Source organism: Berkeleyomyces rouxiae, assembly GCF_048999995.1.
Source record: "Berkeleyomyces rouxiae strain 22BRR77 chromosome Unknown BrBRR77_ptg000001l, whole genome shotgun sequence".
Classification (NCBI taxonomy): domain Eukaryota; kingdom Fungi; phylum Ascomycota; class Sordariomycetes; order Microascales; family Ceratocystidaceae; genus Berkeleyomyces; species Berkeleyomyces rouxiae.
In genome coordinates, this window is record NW_027396491.1 from 4,941,821 (window position 1) to 4,956,746 (window position 14,926).

General features: G+C 52.1%; 4 protein-coding genes across 4 annotated transcripts; 2 read left to right on the plus strand and 2 right to left on the minus strand.

Moving 5' to 3' along the window:
- Positions 1-2,058: 2,058 nt before the first annotated feature.
- Positions 2,059-5,024, plus strand: BROUX77_001383 (uncharacterized protein; the record flags this gene model as incomplete). Its single annotated transcript, XM_073745806.1, has 2 exons — positions 2,059-4,321; positions 4,387-5,024. 2 exons carry the CDS (start codon positions 2,059-2,061, stop codon positions 5,022-5,024), a joined length of 2,901 nt encoding a protein of 966 aa, XP_073609618.1.
- A 1,261-nt stretch (positions 5,025-6,285) lies between these two features.
- Positions 6,286-9,406, minus strand: BROUX77_001384 (uncharacterized protein; the record flags this gene model as incomplete). Its single annotated transcript, XM_073745807.1, has 3 exons — positions 6,286-7,466; positions 7,538-8,905; positions 9,106-9,406. 3 exons carry the CDS (start codon positions 9,404-9,406, stop codon positions 6,286-6,288), a joined length of 2,850 nt encoding a protein of 949 aa, XP_073609619.1.
- A 1,591-nt stretch (positions 9,407-10,997) lies between these two features.
- On the plus strand, positions 10,998-12,161 carry BROUX77_001385 (uncharacterized protein; the record flags this gene model as incomplete). Its single annotated transcript, XM_073745808.1, has 1 exon — positions 10,998-12,161. The coding sequence occupies one exon, from the start codon at positions 10,998-11,000 to the stop codon at positions 12,159-12,161; it is 1,164 nt and encodes a 387-aa protein (XP_073609620.1).
- A 144-nt stretch (positions 12,162-12,305) lies between these two features.
- Positions 12,306-13,442, minus strand: BROUX77_001386 (uncharacterized protein; the record flags this gene model as incomplete). Its single annotated transcript, XM_073745809.1, has 1 exon — positions 12,306-13,442. The coding sequence occupies one exon, from the start codon at positions 13,440-13,442 to the stop codon at positions 12,306-12,308; it is 1,137 nt and encodes a 378-aa protein (XP_073609621.1).
- Positions 13,443-14,926: the final 1,484 nt, after the last annotated feature.

A 14,926-nucleotide genomic window follows, 5' to 3' on the forward strand; every position in this document is an offset into this window, starting at 1 on the left:
CATGTTTGTTTTGTTTATCTGTTTCTAATTTGGCGTCTGTTGGGCCGCCGATGCTGCCGCATGTCTATTAAAAAAAGGAATGAAGGGAAGTAAGGCTTGGCTGAAGAAATCCCAAGATTCTAGAAATGTTATGCATCACTTGTTCGCTGTTCTCGGCCCCGCACCAAGTAAGACTGAGAAGACGTGTATAATATGACTGCAGCTAGCCGATGTTGTTGTCGTCATTGTCCCGCGTGCTACCTTGCAAAGCTGTGAGACATGGACAGATTCCAGAACAGCGATCGGTCCTTCTGCTTGTGTGTAGCCTGAGATTGTGGTTCTCTGTGCTCGCTTAACAACCAGCTAGCTTTCTTGGGACTTGTGTTTTGCTTGCTGGCAGACCCAAGCAGATCACCGGTGGCATGGCGCTGGCATTGGTGTGTGGCACTTCTGTCCCGTGAGGCCTGCAGATGGAGAGGACAAATACTTGTGCGTGTAGCAGAGTCGATGTACCGTGTGGAGGGCGGATGGGCAGTGAGGGTACAAGAGGCAGCGAGGAAGAGGCGAGACAGGTGCGTAGTGTGCTTGCATAGCTTTATAGCTTGCATTGTATGCAAGTCTTGGGTACTTGGATAACTGGCCGACGTGACGAAACGCAGGGCTGGTGTTGCAGCTGACATAATCAGGCTGGAGTAAAGGGTAGCAACTGCCTGGCTTGTTGTCGGCTGTTGCTGTTCTCGGCCTGCTCATTCAATGGTTTGGTTGGCTGGCAGGCCATTTGACTGAATTTTGTTTAGGTAGCTGCCGCTGGTTGCCCTGTTATCAGTCCAGTCAGGCCGAGATAGACGCAGTCATAAATGAAAAGTTCTTGCTGCCTCAGCCTGTGAAATCTTTTTCTTTCCTTCATCTCCATAACGATCATCGTCCTCATCATCAACGCCATCGTTTGCAATTAATATTGTTATCATCATCATCATTTCCTCTTCTTCTTCTTCCCCCATCGATATCGATACGGCGGCCCCCCCATTTCTCAATCCTTGTCTCTTGCCTTGTTCTTTGCCTGTCGTCTCAAATCTGCATGCCTTGCATGTCGCTTGTTGAAATCCGTCATTTAATTCAATCTCTTTCTTTTTTGCCTTTCGATTTCGTCATCAAACCTCTGGGGCGTTGGAATTCTACGCTGTCATCTTTACTGAATATCTTCTGCCAAAAACGCGGTGCTCAGCATCGACCAATCGACACGCCGACTTTGCCCGCCGCCATTTTATCACACCCTTCTTTCTTCACGCAAGCCCAGATAGACCCAAAACTCACAAATAAACAGAGACATTTGGAGACATATAGTTGGACGCAAAACACATTATCAGCTTCCCTTGTTGCACAGCTTCATTACACAAAATCAATCCCACGGGACCCAGCCTGCCAGCCAGCAACGGAACTGCCAGGCAGATAAAGCTCACAGCGGCCAGCGCCGACGTCTACAAAAATTTCCCCGCGCCCAATGCTCTTTTTCCCTCTCCAACTATTGATCTCCTCTTTAATATTCGATCATCGCTCTTCTGCCCTTCTCGGCCTTTCTATTTCTTCACACTTTCCTGTCGCACTGACCATTCTGACGCCGCCTTGCCTCTTATGATATTTCGCCCAAATATTGCCCACCACCGCCCTATCGCCCGATAGTCTTTTGTGCGCGCAAGTCTTGTCTTGCGTTCATGTTGTGTCTGTGCTTGCTTGTGACTGTGCCTGTAACTGTCTCGATACCGAACCCCGGATACACACACAAGCCTATCCTCGCCAGCAAGTGATGTCTACTTAGACTATTACACTAGTTGAAAGTTCGACAGTTAAATACCGGTGCTGACTGTCTGAAGCCCCATTCACCGCTCAAACCTCCCTAGTAATTCGTGTGGATCATCCTAACGCATTACAGTCTGATCTGGTAGCCATCACACTAGACCAAACCAAGCAAAGCCCAACCCAACCCAACCCGACCAGGCTAGACAATATTGAAACAGTTCCGACATCAAACCGCTACACACGGTCCTTGGCATTCCCGAACGAAATCCCACCGTCTGAAATATGGACGGCGAGCGCCGGACCCTTCGCGGCCGCACTGCGGGCATCCCTCTCTCGATCTCCACCTCTGCTGCCGCCGGTAGTGTTGCCCCAGACCGCAATGGAAGACAAAGCCCTCATGCCTTCACTGAACGCTCCATTGCTACCCCTCGAGATCACTATATCCGACCCCGCCGCGACTCTTACAATCCCCCGCCATCGTCCGTTTATTCCCGCCGATCTACAGTCTCGACAACACCTAGGCCCCCTCCTTCGACTACCGAATCTCGGGGAACTCCGGCATATTCCACCTATGGAGGGGATCGTGACTACGAACATGACCATGATAGAGATGAACCTCGTTTTGTTCAGAGTCCGCGATCTGCCATCCCGCCGCCATCTTCCTCCTCAGCTGCCTTCGCACAAATGGACAGGGACCGAGATCGAGAACCAGTTCGCCATTCCTGGGATGCTACCCAAGGCTCTACTATACCTATACGACCCAGACGTATGAGCATGCTTCAACAAGGAGACCGACCCGCAGAACGGCCTAGACGTGGAAGCTTGCTGCAAAACGAAGTTCCCCTTGAGAGACCACGCCGATCAAGCATGTACCAAGCCGAAACCCCATCTGCTCCTGAGCGAAATCGACGTAGCGGCCTTATGCAAAGCGACTTTCCGCCAGTTATCGAAAAGACTCGAAGACAAAGCTTCTTGCAACAACAGTACAACTTACACGCCCAGCCCCAGTATCAACAAAATCAACAACACTCCAAAAATGACATGCTCCTGACTCCTCAGGAACAAGCACATCCTGATCGCTCCCACTTCATGATCCCTCGACCCTCCTCGGCTGCTGCCACGAATAGTTCGGCTGGAGAACTCATCATCCTCAAGCTTACTGACCTTGATTGGCACGCCGATACTGTCAAGATTAAACTCCGGCCAAACACACCACTGGCTCGCGTGGGCGAGGCTCTTATGATGCAATTGGGCCTTTCCTTGAGTGATTTCATGGTCAACATTTTTCAAGGTGATGAAGCTCTACGCATGCAACACCGCGTTTATGAGGATGGCACCTATTACTATCGTCTTGTTGGTCCCGGTAGAAGCAACGACGTCTCAAACGATGGCCCTCCAAGGATTACTTTCGCAGGATCAGCAAGCCCATCAATTTTACCACGATTGAATGAAAAAACGAGGATGCTGGAGGAACAAGTCCAAGAAGGTATCTCTGTTGGAGAGTTCCGAGTCATAGTGGCTAAACTTCTGGGTCTTGATGATTCAGACCGAGTACTGGTCGAGGCTTGTAATGGAATGCGTGTTGGTGCGATTGAAGGAGAAGATTGGCGACTCATCGACATTGCAAACTTTTGGCTGTGCTCCAAGTTCCGCATTTTCGTCATTCGACCTGGCCGCATGATATCTATCCGTTTGTTTGGAACCACACGCCGCTATCTTTTTCACAGTTCACTTGAAGACGACGACGAGTATGACGAAGACGACGAGCAGGAACAACTTGTCTCCCCAACAGTCCTTAAAGCCCGCTTTATCAAGCAGGTCATCACTGGAACTCATATCACTCAACAGAGTCAGATTTTTGCAGAGCCGCACGATTTATATGTCTACAACACATCGAACCCGGATAGTGAATGGATGTCTTGGGGATCTCTCATTGACATTGAGATACCCACAAACCTCCGCATGGATTTCCTTGCTCAAGAAGAATGGATTCTCGGTGGAACAATGACATGTGAAGTTTGTTTTGAGAACCGCCATCAGCATGAGTTTGTCCCTCTGACGGCAGAGTGCAATCATGCCGTCACCATGTGCACCACATGCGCAAACAAATGGTTAGCAACTGAAATAGGTGCCCAAATTCCGACCGCCATTGTGTGTCCAACATGCAAGGCAACACCTACACCGTCCCATGTGCGAAAATGGGCAAGACCTTCTCTTTGGGAGCGTTTTGATATGCTACTCACAACTTCTGCTCTTCGCAACATTCCCAACTTTTATTGGTGCATCCGACCTGGCTGTCTCTCTGGCCAGATTCATCTCAGCCAATGTCCACAAATGGAGTGCGATGAGTGTAAGTTGAGACAATGCATCTTGCATGCTACAGTCTGGCATGAGGATATGTCATGTTCGGAGTATGATAATCGAATTGGCTCAAGAAGAGGTCGTGAAGAAAGGGCGTCTGTAGCAACTATCCAAAGAGTGGCTAGGAACTGTCCAGTGTGTGACAGCCCCGTGGAGCTGCGATCGGGGTGTAACCACATAACGTGTACGTATATTTCCCACCCTCGACAAATTTTTCCCTTACGTGATTATCAGCTAACATCGTGGCAGGCTCATGTGGAACCCAGTGGTGCTACCTCTGTAAAGCGATATGGACAAACGATGCTGTTAGTGGCATACTTCATTGCAAGCATCGTCGTGGATGTGCAGAAGAACGAAACAATCCCATGTACAGGCCCCATGACGACGTATCAACCCGATTCCGACACAGCGATGACGACAACGACGATGTTTTTGTTGACGACAATGACGACTATGTTCACGAGCACAATCGTGGCCGTGCTGTGCGACATGCTGATCATAGACAGAGCTATGACCTCGGCCCTGGCTCTGCAGAAAGAGGTCGCTGGAGTCATGGAGCTCAGAATCGCACCCGCGATCGTAGTACTGTGCCCCGTGACCGCAGTGTAGCGCCCCGCGACCGCAGTGTGGTGGGCCGTGACCGCAGTGTGCCGGCTCACGACCGCAACGGAGATCGAGATGGAGAAAGAGGCCGGGATCCTGAACCTGAACGGGACTGGGCCCCTCGTGGACACGAGCCCGTGGCAGTAGGGGCCCGTCGACCGCCGATAACCCGAGGGGGCAGGCGCCCAATTCCTCCACCACACCCTGAAACGCCTGTGATGCGACCGCGGCGCGGGTCTGTCAATATCCCTCGCCGGCCTCGTCCCGAAGATGGCTTTTTCTGAGCTCCTTTGCTAAAAGTATACGGAGAAAGAAAGAAAAAGGAAGAAAGGCTAGGAAAGATGATCTCCTAAAAATAGAGAGAGAAACAAGAGTTGGGGACTTTTTTTTATTGGGTTGGTTGTTTACAAACGTGGCGTTTGGGATATGAGCAATCATAACGGAAATAGAGACGGTAAATGACACGATATGACGATACGCATAGTTACATGGTAAGCCATTTCCTCGAAAAACAATCTATTCATTCAAGTCATGAGTGATTTACGAGATGCAGATTAGGAGATGACCACGAAAATGCAATGTTTTTTTTTTTTTTTCATTCTTTTGCCTATCAAGAAAAATGAAGACCCTAGAACCAAAGGTAAAAAAACACACAATGAAACAGAATAAAAGGTACACATGTTGGGATAAGTTGAGAGCGACGCAGCAGCGTAAATCATCAGTCACAGAATACAAACGACATACATGGAGAGGAGAGGCAGAAGCGGGAGGAAGGGGGGGTTGTGATGAGAAACAGAGGACATCAGACATGAACATGAATATGCAAAATAGGCCCGATGGGCAAACGGCGTGAATGAGAGGGGGAATCTGGAGGGGCGTAGCCCAAGCAAAGGGTCGCGCATGTAGTAGATTCGCAAAGGAAACGAAAGAGAGAGAGAGAGAAAGTTCGGAAAAAAAAAGATAAAAACGTATGTAAGTCCCTCGAAAACAAAAGCAAAAGAAAAAAAGAGAAAAACGCCTTTGGTTTCCCTTCATCCCTCCTAAGAAAAAAAAAAGAAAAAGAAAAGAGAAACAAAAAACCCCGGGAGATTCATGACGTTAAGTTGTGCGTAAACGATACAACAGTAGAGTTTAAAAAAAAACAGCAGCAAAAGATAGAAAAAGGACGAATGGGCGAGAGAGAGGAACACGTAGAGAATATTGGTGGAATAATGAGCCCAAGATACACACGCAGAGATGACAAAAATGGGAGAGGGAGGGAGGGGGGCGAAAAAAATGGTGTAGAAAAAAAACACAGAAGAATGAAAAGCGTCTTTTTTTTGGTTCAAGAGTGAGCATACACTCTCGGATAATAGAGAGACGGGAAAGGGAGACAGAAAAAAGGCACTAAGACCTTACCATGGACATTCGAAATAGGCCGTATTGCGCTGGTTCATCGGAGCCTCACATTGTTTTGCATGCTACTAACTGGAGGAGAAAACAAAGAGGGACAGGATGATTCAGACAGACTACTATCACCATTCACGAGCCACCACCAGCTTAGGCTTAGTGGTAGTTACCGCCCCAGCCACCACCAGCACCACCGCGGTGTTGCTGCTGCTGCTGCTGCTGACCGTTGTAGTAGCCGAAGCCGCCGTTGTTCTGGTACGACGAATAGCTGCTGTGCTGGCCCGCGGCGCCGTAAGTGTTGTGCAGAGCGTGCGGGTAGCCGCTGTAGCCGCCGCCAATGGACTGCGGGGGAAGACCACCCTGGGTCTGGCTACCATTGTTAGCAGCAGAGCCGGGACGAGCACCGCTCAGAGCAGGCGAGGGGCCGCCAGCACCGCCGACCTTGGTCTCGCCAAAGGGAGCCTTGAGGTCGTCAGCGGCACCAGGCACAGCGTTCTGGTTCGGGTTGTTGTAGCCCTGGTTGGCCTGAGACTGGTAGCCAGACGGGCCACGAGAGAAAGGCTCGTGGACGCCACCAAAGCCACCCAGACCAGGAGCGCCCTGTTGACGGTTGTAGTCAGATCCAGAAGCAATGCCGTTATCGCGATGGGCGTTCTGGCCAAAGCCTCCAGTGGATGAGTTGTTGTGCTGCTCAAAGGATCCAGGGTATCCGCCGTACATGGAGTTCTTGCCATAGCCACCGGGACCAGAGAAAGCACCCTGACCATAGGGGTAGTAGTTGGGGTAGAAGTGGTTCTGGTAGTAGGGCTGCTGCTGCGAGTAAGGCTGCTGCTGCTGTTGCTGCTGCTGTTGCTGCTGCTGCTGGTACTGGCTCTGTGGGTTGTTGGCAGCGGGACCAGTCGAGGGTGGCTGAGGTTGGGTTTGGGTAGCAGGAGTGGGTGTGTTATGGCCACTGTTCTGGGCATCAGCACCAACACCACCGAAGCGAGAATTCTGGGGGTACTGGCCAACAGCGGCTTCAGACTGCGAAGGGTTGCCGTAGTTCATGAAGGGGCGCTGGCCGGCAGCAGGGGGGAGACCATCCTGAGGAGTCTGGCCGTAGCTGTGGTTGTAATAGTTTCCGTAAGTGCCACGCTGCTGATCGGCGTAGGCCGCAGTGTAATCACTAGGGGCGGTAGAGAAGGGGTTGGCGGGGTGAGAAGGCTGTTGGGCGGGGAAGCCATCGGTAGCAGGGGGCTGCTGGGGAAGCTGTTGGGAGAAGGACTCGTATTGCTTCTGGTTGTAGTGGAGGTCACGGCTAAAGCTGGGGGCTGAGCCAGCGAGATTTCCTTGAGAAACTGCAGTGAAAAAACCGTGTCAGCAATCACGTTTAAACTAAATGGTCAGAGGGTAACGGCCAATGACTTACCAGCAGGGATAGAAGTAGGGGCATTGTTCGGGGGAACAGCGGCGGCGGGAGTAACTGAAGAAGCGGGGGCGGGAGCGGGAACAGGAGCAGGAATATGAGAAGGAGCGGGAGTGGGAGCAGCAACAGGGTTAGGAACTGTAGCAGCGGTGGGGGTGAGCTTCTGGGAGAAAGACTCGGGTACGGAGACAACGGGAGCAGTCTGATTAGCAGGCTGAGGCTCTTCGCGTTCTTCCTGGGGCTCCTCGTCACCAGCACCAAGGTTGAACAGGCCAAATTGAACAGCAGCACGGTCAACCTCGCGGTTACTAGGCATCCGTACGGCTTCCTCTTGATCAAGAAGACGGCGCTGGGCACCAGCGTGGCGCGCCGCGGTCTTGGAAGGTGTAACGGCAGGGCCATTTACGGCGATAGCAGCAGGGGTGGCGGCAGGTGTAGAGACAGCGGCGGGAACAGCAGTAGGGATGGCGGCAGGCGCGGCGGCGGGAGTCGCAGCGGGGACCACAGCGGGAATTGCGGCGGGAACAGCTACAGGAAGAGCAGCAGGAATTGGAGCCGGCTTGTGTACAGGTAGAGGAGTGGCAACGGGAACTTGAGCAGGAATATGGTGAGGCTCGACGACCTCGACTGCAGAAGATTGCGATTCAACAGTTTCAGGAGCCTCGATGGGCTCGTCATCGGCAACAGGCGTAGTATCATCAATGGGCTCGTTGGATTCAGCGGTTTCGGCATCAGGTGTGGATTCAGGTTCAGCGTCAGACTCGGCGGCGGTCTTGATTTCGGCGGTAGGAATATCCTCGGGGGTTTCTTCGACTTCGGGTTGAGGGGCGGGGGCCTCCTTGGGCTTCGCAACAGGCTTGGGAGCAGGAGGCTTTCTCAACAAACTCGCCCAAGACTTTGCGGTAGAGGTAGTCGACGGAGCGGGCTTGGCAGGCTCGGGGACCACCGGCGTTTCCTCGGGCTGCTGGTCGACAGCAGCCCAGACAGAGGCTGAGTTATCAGTAGAGCCCCAAGCAGGAGTATCATTGTCGTTGGATCCCCAAGCAGAAGTGTCGGTTGTGCCCCATGCAGGGGTATCATTGGAGCCCCAAGCAGAAGTAGAGTTGGAGTTTTCAGTGACGCCTCCCCAAGCGAAAGACTCATCGGTAGGCACAGAGTAGTCCTTGTTCGAGCGAGAACCATTGGCACCAGACACAATACGTCCACGCGAAGGGCGAGAGCCTCTGTCGGCGGACAGCTTGCCACGGCCTCTGGTAGCCTCATTCCGGGAGGGGCGAGTGGGCTTCACAGTCTCGACAGGAGCGGGGGCAACATCCTTTGCTTTTGAGCGTGACGACTTCTTGGGGACTTCATCCCACTGGGATACAGAGCCTGTGAGGAAGAAGGACAGATGTTAGTTGACTGGAAGCAGCAATGGCAGATTTTCTCAAGAGCGGGCGCTGGTTGGGGGGCGGGACAGCAATTGGTTGTTGAGCACGAGAGCCAAGGGGTTTTCCTAGCATCGTCACATCACACTAATTGAATTGGAGAAGAAGGAGGGGAGGGAACGAAAAAAAAATGGGAGCTCATACCTTCAAGAATTCTGGCCACAGCCTGGTCGGCATCGCCGTCAGTCTCCTTCAAAGCATACAGAATGTCGACCTCTGACCAGCCCTCAAACATGTCCTGGATGGGAGAAACCAGAGAGCCGTACTTGTGCCGCAGCTCGGCAATATCGCCGCCTTCTTGGTCAAACGACGCTTCCTTGTCGTCGGCATTCGCTCTGGTGCTGGTGGCAGAAGACCGGCCGCCTCTGCCAGCGTGGCCACCCCGGCCGCCTCTGCCGCCGCCTCTGCCGCGCGAAGCGCTAGACCGCGAAGCTACCTCGGGCATTGTGATGGAGGAGAATATGTGAGAGTATGTGTGTGTGTGTGGATTGAAATGTGGATGGGAAAACTAGTCAGACAGATAGTCGCGTGGGCTCGCACTGCGTATTAAGGGCCCGCAGACTAAAAGTCGAGAGAGAAGAATCGGTGACAAGACCGAGACGCCGACGAACGGATGAGAGCGTCGGTCGGGAGGGGTCGAGATCTAGATGCACGCGGCACGGGGTCGAGATGATGGAGATGGAAATGGCTGCACAGGTGCGAGGAGCAGAGCTTGGTGATCGATCACTCAGGCTGTGGGGGAGACAAGAGCTGGATTGCGCTGGGAACAAGAGCGAGAACGAGGAGAGCACAGAGCAAAGGGCACGTCTCAATCGGGACACGGGACACGGGGCACAGTGCAAAGAAGAGCGTCGATGCAGGTGCGGCGAGAACCGGTGGTCGTCGGTCGAGAATCTGAAGTCTGATGGAAAGCGGACGGAAGGCTGATATTCGTGCTCCAGAATGCAGAATGCAGAGTGCAAAAAGTGCAGAGCAAGGTCGGTCGGGACAGGCTGATTGATGCAGGTTGGATTGTGGGAGGTTTGTCTGGGATTAGGATTGAGATGCACACACATTTCAGAAGACTCAGAAGAGGGAGGCTGACGGGGCCCAGTAAAAAAGGAAAAAGGGAGCCCCTGCCCCACCCGTACTGGGTACAGCGCCGGACGTGCCAGCTGCCGCGTGGGTCTAGGTACCAGTGACTTGTTGGCCGCCCCGTTTTTCGCCTGCAGACGCCCTCCAAGTACCCGGTACCTTGGCTGGGGCCGCCTGAAGGCCGTCGAGCGGGCAGCTTGGGGGGCCTAAGAGCCCTGTAGTTGGAGCTATCGAGCTTCTGTAGTGTGCTGTGCTGGGCGGGCCGCTCAAGCCTTGCCAGCCTTGCACTCGCCGCACGCGAATAACTCACTCCGCAACACCTACCGCCCGCTCCTTGTCGCGTCTCGCACAGAACCTGGCCACCGCTCCCATTGGCCGTTGAGCTTTGTACCTTGGTCTTTGGCCTCTGGCTTTGGGCTCCTCGCCCTTCCAGCTGGCACAGCATCATGGCCCAATATCCCGCCGCCACACCGGTTTCGTGAACAACTGCCCAGCTGACTGCCCCACCTGCTACAGAGCACTCACTTGGCCACTAAACAGGCCTCTTCACTGGCTGCCATGTACCTGTACTTGGAAGCACTACTACACAAGTACAAGTACAATTGTCCTAAAAGCTGCTACGCTACGCGACACTGCACTACACCGCGCCACACCACACCACGCCACGCCGCTCCACATTCAGCGTCTCCAACCGATGTTTACCCGGAGTGCTCCCATTGGGTGCCTTGTCGCCCCTCCCCACCCTCCCGAAACTTCACACGTGATCTCTGCCGCTCACGTGACGGCCAATGACGACGGAACGGGCGCATTCTTCGGCAGTGGTGATCGTCATGCAGCCGCATGGCTCGATTTGCTGCTTGCAACCTCCCAGACAGCTTCCTCGACAGCCGATTTTCGCCCTGACCTCTTCGACATACAACCAACTACAAGATCCTTGCCATACTCAGTCAACCCTCTCCACTATGAGACCTTCAGCGCCCCTGTGCAAGGTTTTCCCCTCTATACATCAGCCGCTCCCGCTCACCGTCCACCAGTCGCACCGACTGCTCGATGCTCTAAAGGCTTCCTTTCGCGCCAATCTAGACCGCGAGCATGGCTATTTGCCCGACCAGCCCAACAGCAGCAATTTCGCCGCCGATGATGCCGCCGTCACCCAGCTACGCCGCCCCACGGACGACCACGTCCGCGCCATTCTCTCGAACCCCGTCTTCAAACAGCCTAATGCCGTTTCCAGCAGTGCTTCGTCACCCAAGAAACCAGGACCCATGGAGGTCTTTGAGCGTGCTGTCGCCAAAAACATGATGACCTTTAAAGCCGCTTCCGGCTGTCTCCGTGCCACATATCTCGAGGTATCGCAGTCCAGCGAGCCGTGCATGTCTAGTGCTCTGGCCTCGGCCGATGTGAGCCGGCGTATCCTCCCCTGGATGCAGTCGATTGGCGCCGAAAAGGACTTCAACTTTGCTCTGAACGCCTGGTTTACGCCGTTGCTTGTTCGCTTCATCGTTGCAGAAAGGAACGACGCCATCATCTGGTCCTGGATATCAAAACTCATGGCACATGACGAAATCCCTGCTGCAACCCTTAAATCAAGAGCCCTGCTGTCGTGCATGGTCAAATCAAAGGTTCTTCTCGGAACTACTGCAGGTTCCAGCCTGGATGAGGCCTTTGCCAGCATATTGCAGGCAGATGACCTGTTCCACGATCACATCTACCACGAACGAGTCCTCCGCCACCCTTGGAAGAGCCTTTCATGGAGTGCCACAGTCAATGCTTGGGAACGACCGCAGCCGTCGGAAACAATGTTCGACAGCTATCTCAGCGTGCTTCACAAGTTTGCTGCCCCATCTCCCATTGACGAAGCCCACCTCGGCATCCATCATCCTACTCACCCTGATTACGAAAAGGCCGTTTCGTTCTTGACAAACTATGGCCATGACCACAATCGTTCACCAGACGAGCTTGAGGAGAGTGCCAGGGATCCCAACTCTGCACGTGTCTTTCTAATGGCCATGGATACTGTTCGTTTCCTCACTCAAGTGGGAAAATCAAAGGAGGCCCAGGCTATTCTCGAGGCTCTTGGCTTACAAAACTTTGGCCTCAAGAACGATCAGCCGCAGGCGACATAATTGAGCAGTACGAAACCGCAAACCATATCGTAGTGTAGTTGATGGCTGTAACAGACGTCGCTGGTATCACAGAACAGCGCTCAGCTGCCATCTATTTCCATTTGTATACATCTTCATATTTCTTTCTCATCCAACTTGTTGTCTTTAATATTCATGATCCATCCACAGTAACCCTGCTGATACATCTTCTTGGCTCTGTGCAATGTTTTCCTTCTGCCTCTCCTTGAGTTGTGCTTTTTTCTGTGCCGTAGCCTCCTTCGTCTCCATCCATTCTTTTCGTAGCACTGCCTCGGTCTCCGTTCCCTTCCACATGCGTCCATCGAGATGCCGTAAACATAGCTTCTGTCCATCCTCGGGGTAATACATCCACGTAGCCCACTTTGTAAACTCGCCCTCCTTCATCTGGTCACGGGCTCGATGCCCGATAGTGTCCTCGATGAACGCCCCTCTCGACATCGCCAGTCGCGATGGAAACACCCTCTTTTTGTAGTGCTCAGTATTCGCAATGTGAGTCTTGTCATGCCAGAAGAACATCGGCGTTAATGGCACACTTTCACCCATGGTCGCCGCCTCTGTCGCACCAGCTTCCATAGTCCCGGAAAAGAAACCCTTCAGTTCCTCTGTCAGTCGCCGCAGCGTTGGATGTTTCGCTGCCAACATCGAGCCCGCATAACCCAGCATACGCACTGATGGCAAGCAGACGTAGCGCACTGGTGCATTCTCGCTGATATGGTGTGCACACATGGCAGCCACGATTGCTTGGACCGGCACAATAGTGTCTAATGCCCAGTCATGCTGCTGTACCCAAACATACGGCGTGGCCACGCGGCGCACCGCCGATCGCACTCCAAGTCCAAATCCGAGACGCTCATGTGGCTCAATAAAGGTAATAGTCGGGTACGTCGTGATAGCTAATGTAGTGCTAGTATGTGCCTGTCCCGGTGATCCGTACTCAGCGACGTCGGCCTGACACTGGGGTAGGGCTGCATCAGAACCCTTCCATTGAGTTAGGAAAAGGTCTTTGACTCTAGTTTTATAAGTCTGATATGCCTGTGCTAACTCTGGTGTAGCATGGCCTTTCTTCAAGCGAAGCACGGGAGATACCCGCTCAAAGGTGTCGAGAACCACAATAACCTTGCATTCCAGAAGGATAGGACAATGCTGCCGAAAAGACTTGAGAATCGCGTCAATAAGATCTGTGGCTGGAGCTGAAGGAGTAGGAGATGTTGTGATTATAACCGTCAACCGAGAAACAAATGGCTCACACTCAAATGCTGTCATTGTGAAGTTGTTGCGCAGAATAGGAGAATAGTTCAAAGTTGAAATATACGAGGGTTAGGAGAAAAATCAGTCTACAACTAACCCTTGCAGAGGGGAAATCATGAGTTTCTTAGCCAACTTGTTGTTACACAACGCTAAGGTACTAGCTCAGTGCCTTTTTTTCTTTTTAGCCGACCACACACTTGATTTACATTAACCAGATTTAATATCTAACACACCCACTGAGATCACACCACACTATACTTTTTCCCTGCAAGTCCTACGCGAAAACAGCAGAAACATGACAGGAAAGTTTGTGGGCTATCTAAATCTTCAGAAAAGACAATCCTGAGTGTCAAGCTGGACAAAACTAGAGTGGTCAGAGGTGACGAGAAGACGGAGGTTTTGAATCCAGAGAGTGAAAAGTAAAAAAAAAAGCCGCCTGACCATTCAGTGTCGTAGTGAGAGGATGAGAATGACAGTATTGGCATCATCATCATATTGTTGACTTCGGAAACACTTCCACAAGTGCGACAACTACTAGAGGTAGCTCTTGAAAACATCACCTCTACTGATTCATAATGAGAGGCTATTTCATGATTCTCATTTGTATTGTTCGACGACCCCCTATCGGTATTTAATATGAGGACTTACTGTTGTCCTTTGTCGAAAGTAGATTCCGGAAAGTCACAAGTTCGAAGTGATAGAAGAATGGAAGATTTAAGGTATCGGAGAAGAGAAGAACGATGATCGATAATTTCTAAGTCTAGATCTACACATTAAGGCGAGGAAAGGCCATATATTTATACACGAAATCAAATCCACTGTCCATCGGGAAATGTAGGTTCACACAGTAGCCATTACGCCATGAGCTGAGCAAGTTTCGTAAGTGAACATGTGAAATGCATCTGAATATGCACTAGGTGTGATATCCACTTGATGTTCGCTTGACATCTCCATCGTCAAACGTATTCGAGACAACTACTCTGTAGTCACAGGTTAGAGCCCTAACGGGATCGAAGTTCCAGGGTTTTTACATGGGATGTATCAACACCCCTTACTCTTTTGTCGTAGTCATGAAGGGTATGGTTTCTTTTTTTGGTTGCACGGGTATCGACTACACCTTGTTGTTGTTGTTGTTGTTTATTTTTACGCCGTGTGCCAGGGTTCACTGGTCGAATGGGCGTCACAGGCAGCTAGTCCACCTGTGAAAAGAGTATAACTATGAAAAGAGCAGGTCTGCACCTGAACGAAGAGAACAAACAGCTGGAACACGGAGGCTCGCAGCCTCCAGAGTGACCCTAACGTCACCCCAAAGGTCCCAGTAAAACAAATAACGAAATACAAAGAACTAGACAAAGGAAAAAAAGTAAAAAATTGCTCGGTCTTTCTGCCGGCCTATGCTTGGTTGATGAGCCGTGCCGCCCGGGGCCCCTCTGTGCCAGTTTGTCGACTCTCTCGGCCAACGTCTTTGCCCCTCGTGCCGTCTTCAATAGACGCTCTAC